Source organism: Corythoichthys intestinalis, chromosome 1 (genome assembly GCF_030265065.1).
Source record: "Corythoichthys intestinalis isolate RoL2023-P3 chromosome 1, ASM3026506v1, whole genome shotgun sequence".
Lineage (NCBI taxonomy): Eukaryota > Metazoa > Chordata > Actinopteri > Syngnathiformes > Syngnathidae > Corythoichthys > Corythoichthys intestinalis.
This window is the reverse complement of record NC_080395.1, coordinates 45,739,880-45,760,552: the sequence shown is the minus strand read 5'-3', so window position 1 is coordinate 45,760,552 and position 20,673 is coordinate 45,739,880. Positions and strand designations below refer to the sequence as shown.

The window sequence follows — 20,673 nt, the reverse complement described above, 5'->3', positions numbered from 1 at the left end:
TGTTGTGTAAATTGATTGCGTTTCTACTAAATCTGAAGTTGACTATTGATTAAATGGTTCTAGCAAGTCAGCAGGGTTAAACGCTTATTTATTGCCAAATTGTTGCAAAAAAAAAAAAAAAATCTACATCATGTAGCATATGCATAAAATTGGGCAGGTCCTTTTCTCATCATAACATCATAACAACAGGTAACAAACAAGATAAATACTTACATGAGTACATTACATGCACAAACACTACACTACTCTCAACGTGACCCTACAAGGTAAAGATGTGTGGCGACGCCCCACGGCATGTACGTACATGGTGGTTCTAATGGATAAAAGGCATGCGCTCTTTGCTGTCATTGTCTCCCTCAGGCTCCTCTTCTTCTTCCCCTGCTTCGCTGGTTTCAGTGCTGTCACTAGCCATCTGATGGTGGAAAAGGAGTTCCAGGTTTATTATTGATTCTAACTCAACATAAAGCAGGATGACACACTCTTTTATGATACTTATGCACATTGGTACTTTGGTACAAGCTGTGTACATTCAGTGAGCATGTTCATGCATCAAAATGCTTGTTGAATTGATTGATTATATGAATCCACTAATCAGAGTACCTTGCAAAAAAAAGTTACAGTGGGACAAATAAGTATTTAATCAACCACTAATTGTGCAAGTTCTGCCACTTGAAAATATTAGAGAGGCCTGTAATTGTCAACATGGGTAAATCTCAACCATGAGAGACAGAATGTGGGGGGAAAAAAACTGAAAATCACATTGTTTGATTTTTAAAGAATTTATTTGCAAATCATGGTGGAAAATAAGTATTTGGTCAATACCAAAAGTTCATCTCAATACTTTGTTCTGTACCCATTGTTGGCAATAACAGAGGCCAAACGTTTTCTGTAACTCTTCACAAGCTTTTCACACACTGTTGCTGGTATTTTGGCCCATTCCTCCATGCAGATCTCCTCTAGAGCAGTGATGGTTTGGGGCTGTCGTTGGTCAACACGGACTTTCAACTTTCTATGGGGTTGAGATCTGGAGACTGGCTAGGCCACGCCAGGACCTTGAAATGCTACTTACGAAGCCACTCCTTTGTTGCCCTGGCTGTGTGTTTGGGATCATTGTCATGGTGAAAGACCCAGCCACATCTCATCTTCAATGCCCTTGATGATGGAAGGAGATTTTCACTCAAAATCTTTCAATACATGGCCCCATTCATTCTTTCCTTTACACAGATCAGTCGTCCCGGTCCCTTTGCAGAAAAACAGCACCAAAGCATTATGTTTCCACCCCCATGCTTCACAGTGGGTATGGTGTTCTTCGAATGCAATTCAGTATTCTTTCTCCTCCAAACACGAGAACCTGTGTTTCGACCAAAAAGTTCTATTTTGGTTTCATCTGACCATAACACATTCTCCCAGTCCTCTTCTGGATCATCCAAATGGTCTCTAGCGAACCTGGACATGTAATGGCTTCAGCAGGGGGGACACGTCTGGCAGTGCAGGATTTGAGTCCCTGGCGGCGCATTGTGTTACTGATAGTAGCCTTTGTTACTGTGGTCCCAGCTCTCTGTAGGTCATTCACTAGGTCCCCCCGTGTGGTTCTGGGATTTTTGTTCATTGATGTTGTGATCATTTTGACGCTATGGGGTGAGATCTGGAGCCCCAGATCGAGGGAGAATATCAGTGGTCTTGTATGTCTTCCATTTTCTAATAATTGCTCCCTCAGTTGATTTCTTTACACCAAGCGTTTTACCTATTGCAGATTCAGTCTTTCCAGCCTGGTGCAGGTCTACAATTTTGTGTCTGGTGTCCTTCAACAGCTCTTTGGTCTTGGCCATAGCGGAGTTTGGAGTGTGACTGACTAAGATTTTGGACAGGTGTCTTTTATACCGATAATGAGTTAAAACAGGTGCCATTAATACAGGTAACGAGTGGAGCCTCGCTAAACCTCTTTAGAAGAAGTTAGACCTCTTTGACAGCCAGAAATCTTGCTTGTTTGTAGGTGACCAAATACTTATTTTCCACTCTAATATGGAAATAAATTATTTAAAAATCAAACAATGTGATTTTCTGTTTTTTCTTCGACATTCTGTCTCTCGTGGTTGAGGTTTACCCATGTTGACAATAACAGGCCTCTCTAATCTTTTCAAGTAGGAGAACTTGCACGATTGGTGGTTGACTAAATACTTATTTGCCCCACTGTATATATTGTTAAATGTTACTTAATGTACACGTTATTTGGTAATCAGTAGAGATATTGTCATTACCAAAGGAGTAGGTGACTTCTCCACATCCAGAATGAGCTTTCCAATATTGCCTCTGTCGTGAATTCTCTGCATGGCTTCTTTAACCTGACCAAAATTAAATATACATATATACATTTTTTAGGTATATTGTAGAGAATGAAGACTTCCAGCTAGGAATCAACTGTTAAGTTTTCAATAAACACCAATAAATCAACATATTGTAAGTGCATTTATAAACACGGTTGTGAGTCCAAATGAATGAATGAATTAGTTTACAGTAAATGCTAAACATGTGTGTTATAATAATGGAAAAGTTTTGGCATGAAAGTTTCTTTGTCAATGGGATAAGGTCACACAAAATAGATCTATTATCCCATTATAGAGCCACTAATGAATGCCCTCCTTTGTCCAGAAACCATTGTGTCATTAAATCATTTGTTGAAGACAACACCAGCCGAGAATGAAATTAGGTCAAAATCTTTGTCTAATGTTTTGTTGAAAGACAGATTATTCAGACATTGATACGTAGGGAATTTTTCACTTTTTTTTCTGAATTCATTACTGCTATCACAGAAATTCACCATTTCTTCGTTTGTGCGCACATAGTCCAGTGTTTCATTTCCAGCAGCGAGAAAAGGTTACCGTAGTCAACACAGAAACAATCAGGCTCTTAATTCTCCTTCCAGGCTGATGAACAAATGAGGCTGAATTTGCCCTGACAATGCATCCCACGCCATGTCACCCCCCCCCCCCCCCCCCTTTCAATGAATGGCCGCTGCATTCGGCCAAGGTTTAATGACCACAACAAAACAGATTCTACCACTAAAAAGACTGCAAACCTGACGTCAGCAGTGCACGGGCAAGTTAGAAAATATATTCATGTTCACCCTTCATACGGCACTCATTTAACTAATTGGCTGCCATTGACGCGACAAGATGTCCAATCTATTCTGACTGGGAAGGTTGACAGTAAAGGATTGCTGCCAGCTTGCTGCCAACTAGCGCATGATAGATAAAAAAATCATAGCCAATCCTCCCAGTTCAGATGAACTGGATGTCTTTTGTTGTCAGTGGCAGCCAATTAGTTGAATACTATGAACATAGAGGTCATAATTATATTGACGGGTCACATCCATCAGACACTGCGCCACGTCTTCAAGTAGGGGGCCTGCCCACACCAAGCATCAAGAGGAGTTATTCTCAAACACACACACATGCAGCGATCTAATGCCGTATTTAGGTTGAAAAGTACGAAAGATGTACCGCATACTAACAGGAAAGATTGTCTCAGGTGGGATTTGTTTGAGGATTCAAGGTAATGATTCTATTTTTCATACCCTGCATGCATTTTGAAACGTGAAAAAAATCAATGGGATGAATTAGCCGCTAAGGCATTGGCGTCATAGTTCGCAATAGTTACGTGAAATAAATGCTAACTACAGTTTTTTTTTTGCTTTCAACCAAGAATCGAGACTGTTTTACGTCCATATCTATTAAGCATTCAGGGATTTAAGCATTTATTCACAAAAATTTTCAACGGAAAAAGCTCTTTGTTTTCATAAGGCAGCCGCTACATTTGCTTACTGACTAGCATCACAGTACGCAATGTTTACGTAAAATAAATGCTAACTGCACGTTTTTTGTTGTTGCTTTTAACCAAAAATTGAGACTGTTTTACGTCCATATCTATAAAGAATTCAGGGATTTAAGCATTTATTCACAAGAATTTTCAACGGAAAAAGCTCTTTGCCTATGATTCCACTCGGTCAGCTTTGATGGCCACGCCAACAATGCAGGCCCCCTATTAATCGGCCCCGCGCCCCGTGTCCCCTCACTAGTTATGAAGTCTATACTATGAAATTAAAATAATAACCCAAAAAAGCCAGAACATGTTTCTGTTTATAATAGGGCTGTCAAAATTATCGCGTTAACGGGCAGTAATTATTTTTTAAAATTAATCACGTTAAAATATTTGACGCAATTAACGCGCATGCACTGCTCAAACAGATTAAAATGACAGCAGTGTAATGTCCACTTGTTTTTTGGTGTTTGGCGCCCTCTGCTGGTGCTTGGGTCCAAATGATTTTATGGTGTGGGGAGTGAGCATGGTGTAATGACATCAACAATGGCGAGCTACTAGTTTATTTTTTGATTGAAAATTTTACAAATTTTAATAAAACGAAAACATTAAGAGGGGTTTTAAATAGGGGTGTCAAACGATTAAAATTGTTAATCGAGTTGATTACAGCTTAAAAATTAATTATCGTAATTAATCGCAACTAATCGCATTTCAAACCATCTATAAAATATGCCATATTTTTGTGTAAATTATTGTTGGAATGGAAAGATAAGACACAAGATGGATATATACATTCAACATATGGTACATAAGTACTGTATTTGTTTATTATAACAATAAATCAACAAGATGACATTACCATTATTAACATTCTGTTAAAGCGATCCATGGATAGAAAGACTTGTAGTTCTTAAAAGATAAATGTTATTACAAGTTATAGAAATTGTATATTAAAACCCCTCTTAACGTTTTCGTTTTAATAACATTTGTAAAATTTTCAATCAAAAAATAAACTAGTAGCCCGCCATTGTTGATGTCAATAATTACTTACACAATGCTCATGGGTGCTGAAGCCTATAAAATTAGTCGCACCAGAGTGCCAGCAGAGGGCGACAAAACTCCGAAAAACACAACAAGTACACATTTCACTGTGCTGTCATTTGAATCTGTTTGAGCGGGGCACATGTGCGTTAATTGCGTCAAATATTTTGACGTGATTAATTTAAAAAATTAATTACCGCCCGTTAACGCGATAATTTTGACAGCCCTAGTTCTGATATAAAATTTCTATAACTTGTACTAACATTTATCTTTTAAGAACTACAATTCTTTCTCATGGATCGCTTTAAGAGAATGTTAATAATGACATAGCCATCTTGTTGATTTATTGTTATAATAAACAAATAGAGTACTTATGTACCGTATGTTGAATGTATATATCCGTCTTGTGTCTTATCTTTCCATTCCAACAATAATTTACAGAAAAATATAGCATATTTTATAGATGGTTTGAATTGTGATTAATTACGATTAATTAATTTTTAAGCTGTAATTAACTCAATTAAAAAATTTAATTGTTTGACAGCCCTAGTTTATATTGATTTTAATTTTCTTCATTGTTTTTTTAAACATATTATTAATTTATAATTTATTTATTCACCATAAAGATATAAAGATAATGTTAAAAAAATAGAATAATAATAATAATACAAAAAATAATAATAACATGATTATAATTGAGACACATATGTGAGCATCATATTTAGGGTCATGTAGGCCACAAATGTATACCAAATGTTAATATTGTGGCCTACATGATACAAAATGTGTTGTCCACCTATACGGACGCCAGGTCATTATGGGGTTAAGTCAAGTAGGAGAAATAGTCACTTGCCAAATAAACATATAAGATGAAGATTGATATGCTTAATATAGCTTGTATAGCTTAACATCAAATGGTTCTTTAAAATTTTGCGTTTTGGTGGTAAAGCGTTTCACATACGGTAATCTATTTTTACATGGCAACCTATACTGACTAAAACTACATATCCTCAACATTGAAGTAGATATACCTGAAAATATACTTTCATTCAACCAGAAATTCATCAGGACTTAACTTCTCAACAAACAGGTAATTGCGTTGACATTTATGATGACTCACCCTGAATCTAATAATTAGATAGGGAATAGATGTGCATACAGATCAGTGGTGTTTTTTTTGCAGCCGGCCGTATACAGTATACTAAAATTGAGTGTTCCATAGACGTCTAAATCTTTTTAACTGGGAGATCATCCATTGAATATGGAATGGTCATCTATTACTGCAAGAAAATGCCAGACAATGAGCTTACACATACATTTGAGGAGGTTTGGTGGGTATGCGATAGAGAAAGGCAGTGTCAGGCAAAGGTGTTTTCAATCTCGCTACTCATCGTGACTTGTGCTAAAGTGATTGATGTGTGGACTGTAGCTTTTTGTGTGGGACTGAAGTAATTGTGCAGCAGGAAGATGCACAACCTACCTATCATCTGTGCGGGAACATGCACAGCTGAAAGCATCCCACACGAATCAAGATTGACGGTTTGGAGTCTACAATGTGTATACTTTGGTTATATGTATTTTTTAATGTCTAAATTGGACACATAACTTGTACGATTCCATTTTTGAATATTAATAAAATTATTTTCGACACGAGACAGGTCCGGCCCATAAGGAAACTTCAATTGCTGATTTGATTTTAAAAGTAGATTACAAATGACTTTTTAAGTTACATTCAGCAAGCTGTACATATAATGAAAACCATTTTTTTCCGATTGCGAACTTTATTGCGCTTCCCACTACCTGGTGGGACTTTCTCTGTGCCATGCTGCGATTCTGAATGTTTTTCGATGTTTGAAGTTGCGTTTTTGAAGCAAGATACCACTTTGCTGCCAGCACAGAGTGTACAGCAAACCATTATATTGTTACAAATCAAGTTCATGTCCTGCAGGTTAGAGGGTAAATTTGTTGAAAACTGTATTTTCTATGATGCCCTTAAACGTATCGCACGATTTAGCGGGTTAGCTTGTTTGGTTGTTTTGGTTTCGGCAAAAGCCCAGAGTAGCCATGTGGTATGCTGTGTTAGCAAAAAAGCTTGAGAAAACCACAGCAGAGGACTGTCGTCGTTATTATAGACGCTACAATATTATCTTTGGCTGACATAAGGAAAAAATAGTGGCTGTATTTTCAGCTTGAGAACGCACATCTCTCGCCTCCTTCCATTGTTGTCTATGTTTTTGTTGTGACTGCTTTAAGTGTGTGGAGGTGTGTTCTTTATTAGAGTTGATGGTTTGTATGTACAGTACGCATCACTCAAAGTAACACTCTCTGTGAATTGCTCATGTAATTTAGATCTAATTAATGGTTTGAAAATAACAATGCCTTAGATTAGTTGTTACTGGAAAAACGCAGACTTATTAGAGTAATCTGCTGGCATCACTGGTCGCAGCCCCAGCCAAAGTATGGGAAAAAAATGCAGCCTATAGTCTGGAAAATATGGTACACATGCTTGGTCGACATTATTTATCTTAGGTTCTTTTATTTATTTATTTTACAGTATATTTAGAAAGAAATCTAGCATATCAACAAGGGCCTGTAAAAATTTTATATATCCACTGTACATTCTGTTTCATCATAATCAGAATCAGTGTAGTTTTTAACATAGCTTAGTTTTCAAAGCCCAAATACACCAGATGCAGCATCGTTCCGTTCCGGTCTGGCTCCGGTAAAAAATAGCGCCGGAGCCAATCCGTTCCCTTTATATCCTATTGTTCAACGTATACCGGCCGTGTCAGAGCTCCGGATTGACTGCGGACCATCTGCGGCGTGCCACAGCCCGCCGGATGGTATAGGCTATTTTCTATTTTTGCCGGACACGCATCCGACAAAATGGGCGGAGCCGGGCCTGACGTCAACAGCCCAGTTGCTTATTCACGGTTTAAACACCCGCGAACATGGACGAAGAACGTTTCATCATGGAGGTGGAAAGTCACAAAGTGATTTACGATGCAGCAGATCGTTATGATAAGGACAGCATTAAAAAGGAAGCTGCAAGGTGTCCTATTATGTGTGTTTTCAGGGTGCCTCGGAAAAAATCCAATCAGAATATTACACATGGAACGCCATAGCAGAAGCTATGAGGATGGACGGGAGTTTTTATGCAAGTTATGTAATTTAAAACAGTAATTATATATTGCAGAATGGTCGGGTGTCACAAACAAAACACAACAAAACGTCATCAGTTCATGGAGTAGGCTACAGACTAGAAAGACAAAAAGAGCGAAAAAAAAAATGCAGCGTATCTGGAAGTGGTTCCAATGCAGAAATTCTCGTGTCTGGCACACACACGATGTTGGTTTGTATACAGAGTCAAGGGGGAAAAGTACGAAAGAGAATAAAGACTTGACTTTTCATAGAAAAAACAACAGTTTGCGCTGAGCACAGGAATCTGCAGTGATGAGACACCAATTCCAAGTACGCTGTTTTTTATTTCGTATAGTACAAGGGTGCCCAAGTCCGGTCCTTGAGAGCCCCTATCCGGCTTGCTTTCCATGTCTCCCTCGTTTAACACACCTGAATCAAATGATCAGCTCATCAGCAAGTGCTGCAGGAGCCTGAGAATGATCCGTATTATTAGATTCAGGTGTGTTGGAGGAGGGCAAGGTGGAAAACAAGTTGGATAAGGGCTCTCGAGGACCGGACTTGGGCAACCCTGGTATAGTATATAATTCACTATCCATTTCATAAATATTACAGATTATTTAACAGTTGTTTATAACCGCTCTATGAGATGTTATGTGCCATAAATTTTAAATGTGCACAAAGATATAAGCCCAATGACACAACCAAGGGCATAATAGGCCCCCTCTCTCCTAGCCACCACACACGCACACACGGAGCCCTGATCTCAACATGATGCAGTCAATCTGGAATTAAGAGATAGACACAACTAAAATATCAATATTAGGGCTGTCAAAATTATCGCGTTAACGGCGGAAATTAATTTTTTAAATTAATCACGTTAAAATATTTGATGCAATTAACGCACATGCCCCGCTCAGATTAAAATGACAGCAGTGTAATGTCCGCTTGTGACTTGTTACCTGTTTTTTGTTGTTTGGCCCTCTGCTGGCGCTTGGTTCCAAATGATTTTATGGTATGGGGAGTGAGCATGGTGTAATGACATAAACAATGGCCTGGGCCCCCCTGGTGACCGAAAAAGGTAATTGCATGTAAATGACTTTCCTATATATATATATATATATATATATATATATAAAAGTTGTAAAGCAATAAAACTGCAACAAAAATGAATGAATTTAACACACAAAAAATTGGTCGAAATTATTTTTCGAGCACCTTAGTCATTTGCTTTGCATATAATTAAAAAAAAAAAAATATATATATATATATATATAATATATATATATAAATAAATTAGAGGGGAAAAAAATTGTAATGATTTTTTTTCTTTGATTGAAAATATTTTCTTTTTTTTTTTTTTTTTTTTTTTTTTTTTGATTGAAGCAACTTTTTTGGGGATTGAATTATTTAGACACAAATGTTCTAATCATAATATGGCCCAAACACAAAACACAAAAAGGATTGCTTAAATCAAAAGAAAACTTTTTCAATGAAATATTAAGTGTTCAAATGCTAATTTTTTAATCTCAAATATTTTTTCGCATTCAAAAACTTTTTTCTATGATTGACATTTTTCTTTTTTGATTGAAGTGATTTTTTCTTTTTGAAAATCTATATTTTTTTGAAGCAACTTATTTTTTGATTGAATAATAAAGAGAAAAATGTCCTGGCCAAAATGTGGCCCAAACACAAATCAACATTACTTCAATCAAAAAGTTGCTTCAATCAAAAAAAAAACAAAAAAAAAAAAACGAGTTCAATCAAAAAAATTAATAAAGATAAAAATTAGTCAAAGAAAAATAGCTTTCACATGCATTTTTTTTTTTTTTTTTTGAGTTTCAAATTTATTTTTGCATTCAAACACTTTTTTTTTTTTTTTTTTTTAATCAAAGAGACTTTTTTGGGGGTTGAAAATATAGATTTTGATTTAGGCAACTTTTTTTTTTTAATTGAAGCAACTTTGTTTTTTTTGATTGAATTATAAAGACACAAATCTACCTCCATATTGCTCCATCCAGGGTATACAATTTTTGACTGGGGTAACTCCATTGGCACGACGCTGGCGGGCGTTCAAAATTCAATGGATGACGATCTTGGCGAAAAGTATTGCCTAAGCAGCCTGATGTAGCATTTCCCTCAAGAATGATGGGAAACAAAAAACGCTCATTGTCAACTTATTATTTTAAATATTCTTGTAAGTTAATTTTATTGCTGACACTGCGTTTTTGGCTCATCAACATATTGTGCCCCCCGAGCCGCAAAAGTCAAACTCCGCCTATGGTACTGCGTGGCACGCAGTCAATACTGAGCCGGACCGGAACCGGAACGATCATGCATCTGGTGTATTTGGGCCCTTACTCACACCAGATTGACTGGCAACCGGTCAGTGATGTACGAGAGCCTGCCTTACATCCTGATTGGCTGGTGCCCCTGCTGCAACCTGAACACAATTAACGATTGACATTTTCCAGCAGGCCTCTTCAATTTGATTATGACTTTTACCTCTTCCAGAGCCCACAGAGAATCCACCACTGGCTTGATCTTCTTTTGGTTGTAGAGGCACAAGAGTTTGTCCATCACCAACTTTACCCTGCTGGATCCTCCCTGCTTGAAGAGGAGGTTGGGCAATGAAAATCCTGCCATGACTTTGTTCTCTTCGTACAGTTTAATGGGGTTCACTTTCTCCACCTGCCACCACTTGGAAGAAACAACAGCATATGTCAGGGAGATACAATTCTTCTGAGAATGAAGTGTTTCATTTGTCGCCAAAATGCGCATTGGGCAGCGAGGGGCGACCCGTCTGCTTCAAATGACGATGACAGACGGGATCTCTGACTCACAGATTTTGCAAAGCTGAAGAAACTCTTTGTCTCCCCGGTTACCATGTTGGATGCGCCTGAAAAAATAAAAAGAAAAGAATTGCTGTGTGCTGTGCAAACGGCTGAGCAGAGGGGACTGGACAATAACAAGCAAATGAACGCTGAAGAGGGGGAGGAACAATTGGCACCTTTCGACCTCAGAGATCCGTGCAAGCATGCCTTTGCACATATAACTGGCAGTAATCGTTAATTGGCTGGTAATTGTGTTGCCTAATTCATGAGGTTTGACGAGAATTAAAGTGATTAACACGGGCTGGCTAAGAGGCTCAGCTGTGACTGAGAATATATTTCACTTCCAGGCAATGTTTTATGTATGGATGATTACTTATTCAAGCTTATCCAGGTGACGGTTTTTCATCCAAACAACAAATTCAATTGGCCACCTACTTCTTTTAGGTACAAAGTCAACTTCTGTTATTTGCACCTTTAACCCATTTTAGGGCATTCATTTAGCTCATTGGCTGCAATTTACAGCGCTAAATGTCCTATCCATTTTGAATGGGAGAGGCTGACCTCGAATTAACGCATATTGTCACCTATTGTTGTCAATGGCAGGCAATAAGTTAAATACTTCAAAATTAAAAAATGAAAATCAACTTTAGAGTGTTACTGGTGGACATAACTCGGATATAAGTATGTTTTCATCATTGTAATTTCAATAATGATCTTTTTTAACAATTTATTCAAAAATGTTTTTGTTTACAATGATATACTTTTGACAGTATACAGTAGTTCTTACCGTAGACAACGTACGTTCCCAATGGCTTCAGCAGACTGAGTCCTTTGCCTGTGTTTTCTCCACATAGACAGTCTAAGACGATGTCAACTCCCTCTGGAGATATCCTAAACAGGAGCAAAGTAAAGTTTTATTAAGTCATTCATTTCCATTGATGGCAATAGGGTCGCTACCAGTGATCATTCGCTTCAAGCTCCTCCCAGTTCAAATTATGTCAATGGCAGCCAATGAGTTAAGGGCAAAGGAAATCATAAATGATATCAAAATATGTAACATTAATTCCATTTAACAATTGCAAATTAACATTTAAAACCATTGCATTACAGTTTTTTTTGCATGTTTATTACAGCAACAAGTGATCATGAGCCTATAATGAGCATTATGATTAAAAGCAAGGCTACAAAAGACTGAAAGGCACGCTACATATCAAGGCGAACTAAATTCCTTTCATTCTGCTTTGAAGGCTTGGACACCTAAACTGCTTGGTAGTCTTGTGATTCCCTTTTGTAAAACACACATCTAATTGTAGTTTGGTCTTGATCCTGGGTGGAATGTGTGGTGCAGCGAGATGAAAGGCAAATTAATCCATGAGCGCTCTTGATATGAGGGCACCAAGCATAGCACATTGCAATTTGAGCCTATAGTTTATACTAGTATATACATACTAAAGTATGTTCAACAATTGTATTCACAGGACTTTTAAAACTCTGTATGAAGTGGAACAAAAAAAGTCCCTCATTTCATGATGAAATTTCAAAATCCAGGCCAACATGAATCAGACCCTGATTGGCTCAATTGCAGACCACCTCTGTTCCACTGGGATTAGTTCTTTGTTGCCATAGGAACCATGACGACAAACCACTAGACAGGTGATCCTCGCGCTGGATTCGCAATAAACTGCCATTTTGTGACAACGGGATCTAGGTTTAAAAGGAAGCCACAATAATCCAAACTTACTTTTTGATTTCTTGTATGTAGTCAGTATTCCTGTCAAAGAGATGAGTCACAGAATCTCTGATAGCAGCGTGCTTCAAACTTGAGGCCACCCCAAAGACGGTGATGTTAGGTACAGTGGCGCACAGCTGAGCCACAGCTTGACCCTGAACAAAACAATGATGTGCAACTGTTTATCAGCAGCAGCTGGAGAGTTAATGCACAACTGAGCAGAATGGATTATTGCATATGAAACCACATTTATCCATATTATACAAATGGGTGTATTGCTCAAATGCTTGTAATTTGTAGGATCACTTGAAACACCACCCCAACTGGTTTAATGATGAACCAACAGATGTTCACGATCTTTAATGGAGTTTAATATTCATCGTGTCATGTACGAGACGGAGGAACCAGTTGCGTATCGCTGACATAGGGTTTTAATGATGTTGACAAGCAAATAAAACAATCAGGTCAATGTCAATGATGTCATGACATCAAAACAGATTGTCAACCCTATCACAAACAATAGTCCGCGATTTAAAGAGATAAGAATTAATTGTAAAAAAAAAACTCATTGTTATTTTATTAAATGATAATTATAATAAAACTTGAAATATATCCACGGATAGAAAGGCTTGTAGTTCTTAAAAGATAAACGTTATTATGAGTTAAAATAATTTGATATTGAAACCCCTTTTGATGTTTTTCGGTTTTATACAATTTGTAAAATTTGTTTAACTAGTAGGTCACCACTGTTGTTGACATCGCAGGGCGGTGACGTCACATGGTTACGCTGCCGGTCTTCCAGAGTACGACTCTAGTGACATAAATATGGCATCTGTTCAACCTTTTCAATTTGAACCTGAGAGGAACATTAATGAGCATGACAGCACTGTCGATATTTTACAAAACGAGCAGAAAAAGCAAAATGTAACAAGAAAGACAGGATGAGACGAGACGAGAGTAGGAAAAAAAACCCTGCCAAAATACAAGAGGCGAGTTTGACACCCAAAATACTACCGTGCACTTTCAGCTTGTTTTGTTTAGATGCATACAGACAGAACATACTAAAGATGCCTTAAGAAAATACTTAAACATATCAATATCAAATAAGGGTAGTTTAAATACACTATGTGACTAATGCGGTCAACAGATCAACAATATGCTTTAAAGCTACCACAAGAAAACACAATGCCTAAAAGTATGAGAGGAAAACACATGCAAAAAGTATTTGGAGGCAATGAAAAGGTAATGAAAGACTAAATAAAAACATAAATAGTAAGTACTCATCGCTTTTAACCGATGTGCGGATGTGTTGGATGTCTCGCCGCGTAGAAGGAATTGGAGTAACACGGTAGAGTTCGTATAGTGACAGTGACAATCTACGTCATCGCCCCGAGCCTCCATTGCGCGCACAAAACATGGCGCCCTCCATAAAAACATGTACTAAATATTATAGACTTTTAAATCAACAGCAATATTTTATGTGTTTCTAACAATATATTTTAGTAAAAGAGAACAATTGTTGCTTATTAGTGCCTATAAGTCTAAGTCCGAGGTTCCCTTGAAATTCATATTGGACCCTTACAAGGACAGTGGTCACTCCAGTGGACATCTATTCAAAAGTTGCAAGCCCAGGTCACCGATTATGTGCTGTGGTAGTTAGTACAAGAGGGAAAATGATATTGAAAACACCTATTGAGAGCAATACACGTCCAATCCATTTCAGCTAGGAGGGTTTGGAAGTTATCATTCGACAATGAGTCTTAGTGGAAGCCCATTTACCATACGTAACATTTTTCTTTTTTACCAAAAGCTTCATCAACACATTACGAAACAGATGAATTAAGAAATGATGTTAGTGAAAGAGGTGTAGTGGGTTGAATGATGTGTAACTGATGCAACAAAAATAAATTCATAACAACAAATCATGCTCATTTTTTGACGATATTTTTCATTCATTTAATAATAATTGTTCAACTTGTTATTTAAAAACATTAAAAAAGTTCAATTGTAAAGGTGAAATTCCCATTATTATGAATAATTAATGCTCAGATTTCAATATATTTATTTTAAATTTATATCATTCTAATGTATTAACCGGTTATTTTATAGAATTAAAAAATAATAAATGCATTTGTAAAATTACATTTAAATGAAGAAATTATTAAAATATACTATAAAACAAATAATCAAACAGTATATTTTGTTTAACGAAAATATTATCTTGACACAACATGATAATTATATTGGACTTTTGAGTATGTATATGGTTGGTGTGCCAGACTAAAGAATGGCGTGGGCCGTACAGTACGTGGCCCCCTTGCCATACTTTGCCTATCCCTTATCTAAATGAACTAAGCAAAATTAAAGTAATAACTCCTATTAATAAAACTCTTAACATTGCACAGGTGTACATAAAATGTGGTCTGTGATCGACACGACAAACTATATTAAAACTTTTTGTTTGTTCTTCTTTTGTCCTGTTTGAAGTGGCAATTAAATAAAGAGACTCACAACAGCACCCCCGGCTGAGTGCACCAGCACCGACATTCCTTCTCTAAGGTTGGCCACCTCAAAGAGCATCATGTAGGCAGCAACGAAGTTCAGCGCAAAGGCAGCAGCTTCAGCAAAAGTCATATCATCTGGCAATTTGTAGACAAACTCCTCTGGTGTGCAGACAACTTCTGCCCAGGCATTGTAGTTGACAAAAGCCATAACTCGGTCTCCGATCTGAAAAAATAGACAATGCAGACATACTGTATGTATGAGAAGAAATTTGAATTGGGTCCGCTTACAGTATATTACTAGAGCAATATTTTGAATGGCAGATAAGTAGTTTGCTTCAATTCAACGTACCTCAAATCTGTCTGTGGTTTCACCCACGGACTCCACGATCCCACAACATTCAAAGCCAGGAACAAGAGGGGGTTTAGGTGGACTATCAATAGTCCCTTGACGTACCATCAAATCCAGGAAGTTTAAACCACTGAGAAATACAATACAAAGCACCATTGTGTGCCAGAATAGTTAACAATCAAATAACTGAGTCATAACTTTTTATGGGAGGTGGCACTAGTGGTTGGCATAATGGACTCACATTTGAGAAGTTTTTACTGAACTTCGCCTGTAATGCAAAGTATTTCAATTTTGCAGTGTTTCAATCTAAACACTAGGGGGCACAAGGTAAAACAAGTACAAAAAGAGATACAAGAAGAAGAACGCAAGGATTGATCGTTAAAAAAAAAAAATCTAACAAATAAATAAATCCTCTACTACACCACCGCTTACTTCATTTTCTGCAATGTGAAAGAAATATATGCAAATTTGCTTACAAAAAAGTCTGCTATATGAGGCAATACTTCTAAGACAATATCAAATTCAAGATTTTAACTTTTAAATAGGCCAACCATACGTCCTGCTTTATGCAGGACAGTCCTTCATTTAAATGCCTCGTCCTGTATTCCAAGTAGCCAGGACAGTTATTTTTCCTCCTTTTTTAAAGTTGTACCTGAACACAACACACTCCTGTAAGTTTCTGAGTGCTGCATTAATAAGCAGCTACAGGTAGGCAGTGTTGTCACTGACGCGTTACTTTAGTCTGATTACTTTCTTTCAGTAACGAGGAATCTAACGCGTTCATTTTTCAAAACCAGTAATCTGATTAAAGTTAGTTTCCTTAGTGCCTGTGCGTTACTTTTTCGTTATTTCCTCATAATGTGCCGTATTGGCCCGAATATAAGACGGCCCTGATTATAAGACGATCCCCTCTTTTTCAAGACTCAAGTTTGAAAAAAGACTTTTTGAACACCAAATTAATTTTTATACAAAAAATAATTACAGTACATCCAAAACAAATGATAATAACAATATATTGGAGAGAAAAAGCATGGTATTTTGCCTCATTCAAATCTTAATATCTGAACATTTAAATATGTAAACTAAAGAGCAATCACATTCGTAAATGAATGGCTTCTGGTTTTTGAAATGTAAAGAAACAAATCTATTGTGATAAAACAACAAAATTGCAATAACTGCATTAACCATCAAAGTGAAGTCTAACTGGAACTGTAGTCTTGAAACAAATCGAATAAGGAAAAACATTGCAATAAAATAATGCAAACTGGTTAAACTAAAAAGAGTAGCTGAGATCTGTCATGACAGAACATCGGTTCAATGACATCTGGCGCCATTTAGCGTCGTGAATGGGGAGAGTAGCTGAGATCTGTCATGACAGAACATCGATTCAATGATATCTGGCACCATCTAGCGTCGTGAATGGGTATAATGTCTAGAACGCGAATATAAGACGACCCCCTCTTTTACAGTGTTATTTCAATCCAAAAAACACCGTCTTAGATTCGGGCCAATACGGTATGTAGAAAATTAAGAATACTGTAGTCATGTACGAAGAGCATTTTAAATAGAAATGTTGCTCTTGAGTTTGGGAGTGACATCACACATCACATTTTCTAATCGGACGACAAAAACACCACGGGTCACGAGTATTACCATTCTGTGAGCGGTGAGAGTCTCCGGTCAACATAGACTAGCTACCTCGTCAGTACGCGAACAGTGAAAGAGGCAGGAGAGATAACAAAAACGGCTGCATTTGCTCACTGGAAATACAGCCAGCACTTTCCAATTTTGTCCAGTAAAAGTGACAAAAATATCTCCGTGCGTTCCCAACTTTGCGCTGGCTCAAAAAGACTGTCGACCACTAAAAACTCCACATCCAATTCAAGGAACCACTTGGAATTACAGCACAACGCGACAAAACTAGAAACAAAGCCTACAGGTACCTATAGAGCACTTCTACAGTTTGTAACCCGCCTTTACGTACATTTTATAGTTGCAGTTTGTAAACATAGGCGGAGTTTGACTTTTGTGGGGAGGGGACAAAACATGTTGATGACCCTGAAAGAAAAGTCAGAAATTTGGACACACCTCATCATTTGTGCGTTTTTTATATTTTCACTACTATTTACATTGTAATTTCTCACTGAAGATATCAAAACTATGAATGAACATGTGCTTGGCAAAAAAAAGTAAAATAACTCATAATAGGTTTTATATTCTACTTTCTTCAAAGTATCCCCCTTTGCTCTTATTACCTTTTTGCATACTTTTGCACTCTCTCAATGAGCTTCAAGATACGGACACCTGAAAAGGTTTTCACTTGACAGGTATGCCTTATCAGGGTTATTAAGTGGAATTTGCTGCCTTTTCAATGGGGTTGTGACCATCATTTGTATAACATTGAATGAGGTGTGTCCAAACTTTTAGCCTGTACTGTACATGTAAACAACCTCAGTTGTTGTTGAAGCTTTTGAAATCTTAGGTTTGAATGAATTCTAAATATCCATCTTGCCTCCTCAGCTGTAGTTTTGGCTAAGCAAGGACCGTCTCTAAGGTGCTAGTCACATAATCTGTTCGAAAAATAATTTGGACCCATTGTGAAATACTTTGAAGGATTGCTGTTCACTTAGTTCATTTTTGTTGTTTGTTTTATTGCTTTACAACTTTTATAGACAACATTTTAACAGCTAAGTCGTCATTTTAAAGGTGTTGATTTGAACAAATTCCGTCCAGTTTGTTAGTTATATGTAAGTTTCAGGACTCCGGAGTGGCTAAGCTAGCGCGAGTCAGTGGTGGTTGAAATCAACTCCATCGAATAATGAAGTCCCCGCTAACTCGAAGACTAAGCCTTATGTGAAAAATTAAATTACATGCGATGACATTTTTCTGTTGTCATTTTTATGTTGAGGCAGCAAAGGGAGAAAAATTGGTATAAAGTAACTGATAAATTACTTTTAAAGAAACTTAGTGACTGATAATAAAGTAATCAGTAAAGTAACCAGATTACTTTTTTGAGGCGTAATCAGTAATTAAATTACTTTGAGTTGAAGTGAGTTGAATTCAATTATTGTTGTATGTGTTAGCATGCTATGAGTTAGTTGCTCATTGTGTTAAGGCTTGACAATAGTTGTTGGTGCTGGACTCGTTTGTCTTTTGTAAATACCGTCAAATATTTTTCTGTGCAATTTACTAAAACTTTGCGCGCACTCGACATTATCTTGCGTCACATCAGTCTCACGCTGTGCTTTAACACTTGTCTTGTGTTTGAAATCAGCCCATATTTTTGCCAGTGGATTAAAGTTGATCCTGAAAATACTAAACCTTTGCAGTACTGCATATTATTTTCGGGTCAAGATTGACCATTTAAGTGTGGGTATGTCAAAAGTAGTATCGATTTTTGCATACAAAATTTTGAAAATGGGTCAATTCTGACTCTAACACAAGACTAGGGTTTAAAAAAATGCTGTTATTTCCTAAAAGTTATATGAAGAACTGTGATTTGTATTTTTGCATCAATATATTTTCATAAAAATTTCAAATTTAGTTTGTACATTTGCATCGTAGTACTGCTCTGTGCAAGAGGGAAGTATTGGCAAAATAAAAAATACTATCAACAAACACAATCCGACTTTTCCCAAGTATTTTTTTTCCTTAATCTGTTACACATAGGCCTACATCATGATATATCACAGATTAATTTTCTTGTGATGCACAATGTAATTTGGATACACACATTAATCAGCTAATGTAATTTGGATACACACATTAATCAGCTAGTCAGCTGTCAGGCACCATTTTTTAAAACATGATCATTTTTATACAATTGTTGTGGGCAATGAGTCACTGGCTCTGAATGCAAGGCCATATTCACCAGTTATTCATTCTCCCTGGATACAAAAGATTACAATTGTATTTTTCTAAACTTTTCCAACAGTTTGTGCATAAATCCAAAAGTGACCGAGAAAAAAAAGGGAAAAAAGAACGGTAAACAGGATATTGGGAGCTTTTTAATATCAGTTGCTCTGTATTGAAGGGAAAAAGACCTGTGGCTTCTACTGCAATAGTATCACTGCAGCTACACCATTGTTGTGACACAGTATGTACAACAGTATTTAAAAAAATAGTGTGATCATGAAACTAAAACTGTAATTTGCGTTGATATTTACCATGCTTTAACGCGGATCTTGACTTCGCCACGCTGAGGCTCGGGCATCAGCTTCTTGGTCACTCGGAGTTTGTTGAGCCCTCCAAAGCCTGACAACATTACCGCCCGCATCTCTTTCACATTGCCGGAAGATTCTCCGGTCGCCGGTTTATTCCCCGCGTCTCTGTCTATCATACAGTCGGTTTCCGCCGTCATATCTGCCCCTTCTTGAGTCATGTCGGAGCCTGGCTTCGTGCGACTCTCCGCGCCTCTTCACGGCTCACTGATGTGGGCTGCAGCCTGCGATTGTGGCAGCCCGGCCTCACTCAGCTCGTCGTCCAATGCTCCATCCACTCATTCATGCGTATGCAATCCCGGATGATCACATTTTATTATTATCGCCATCCTATCTGATGGATAAGGTTCATTAATTAGTTATTCACTGAACTGGGCGTAATTGGTGGTGCGTGTTTTCTTGAGTGGAAAGTGCGACATCTATTGGAAAAATGCACTATCTGCAGTTTAATGGAACTCATACATCCCCATTGTGAATAGTCATTCAACGAGTCTGACGCCTTTAGGGAAGCTTGGAAAACAACACGCTGTTCACATCCATTGGAGAACTTTTTGTAAAAGTCACAAATCAAACCATAAGGGGGAAAAAGTCAGGATTATCTATAATTCATTTATTGCCAATGAGCAAGAAGAACAACAAAATGCAATTAAAAACAGATCAGCATAACTGTCAAGTTGTACAGTTTCGGCGTAATTTGTACAAGTGAGCACTTATTTTTAAATGTGTACCCCATACGTTCAAAATCTGTACGTTTTTTTTTTTCTCCATTCAGATTTTTTCACCGTTTCGGCAACGAGACAACGTGCGTTACTATACGTTACTACTTTGGGTAAATGATGCGACAAAAGTCAGAGACGCGGAGAGAGAAAAGTGTTGTGACGCTGTAGCAAACGCGATACGAGGCTAGATGGCTCCAATAATTCTTGACTGTAGCTGACAGCCTACAATCTACGCCTAGATACAGAATCACATGCATATAGAACTACATGCGAAATGACAGACTCGGCGGCGTTAGTAAACAGCCGCCATCTTAAAGCAGTAG

General features: G+C 37.4%; 1 protein-coding gene across 4 annotated transcripts; it reads right to left on the bottom strand.

The window, feature by feature from the left end:
- Positions 1-49: 49 nt before the first annotated feature.
- vat1l (vesicle amine transport 1-like) lies at positions 50-19,971 on the bottom strand. 4 transcript variants are annotated; one of them, XM_057852622.1, is made up of 10 exons: positions 19,578-19,971; positions 15,412-15,541; positions 15,070-15,285; positions 12,571-12,713; positions 11,617-11,720; positions 10,839-10,894; positions 10,501-10,695; positions 10,404-10,438; positions 2,259-2,342; positions 50-412 (listed from the first exon to the last, which is right to left on the bottom strand). In XM_057852622.1, coding segments are annotated over exons 1-10 (1,179 nt in total). In that variant the 5' UTR covers positions 19,793-19,971; the 3' UTR covers positions 50-411. The 4 variants fall into 4 exon arrangements, 3 of the variants coding, with proteins under 3 accessions (XP_057708605.1, XP_057708586.1, XP_057708595.1); XM_057852603.1 differs by having other exon boundaries at positions 10,409-10,438; XR_009066349.1 differs by having other exon boundaries at positions 349-412; positions 10,361-10,438.
- Between the last annotated feature and the right edge of the window lie 702 nt (positions 19,972-20,673).

Coding starts and splice junctions, on each gene's coding strand:
- vat1l (XM_057852603.1), bottom strand. CDS start 19,792: ATGACTCAAGAAGGGGCAGATATGACGGCGGAAACCGACTGTATGATA. Junction 15,542..19,577: donor AAGATCCGCGTTAAAGCATG/GTAAATATCAAC, acceptor TGTATTTCTCAG/TGGTTTAAACTTCCTGGATT. Junction 2,343..10,408: donor GGGCACCAGCCAATCAGGAT/GTAAGGCAGGCT, acceptor AATTTTGGTCAG/GTTAAAGAAGCCATGCAGAG.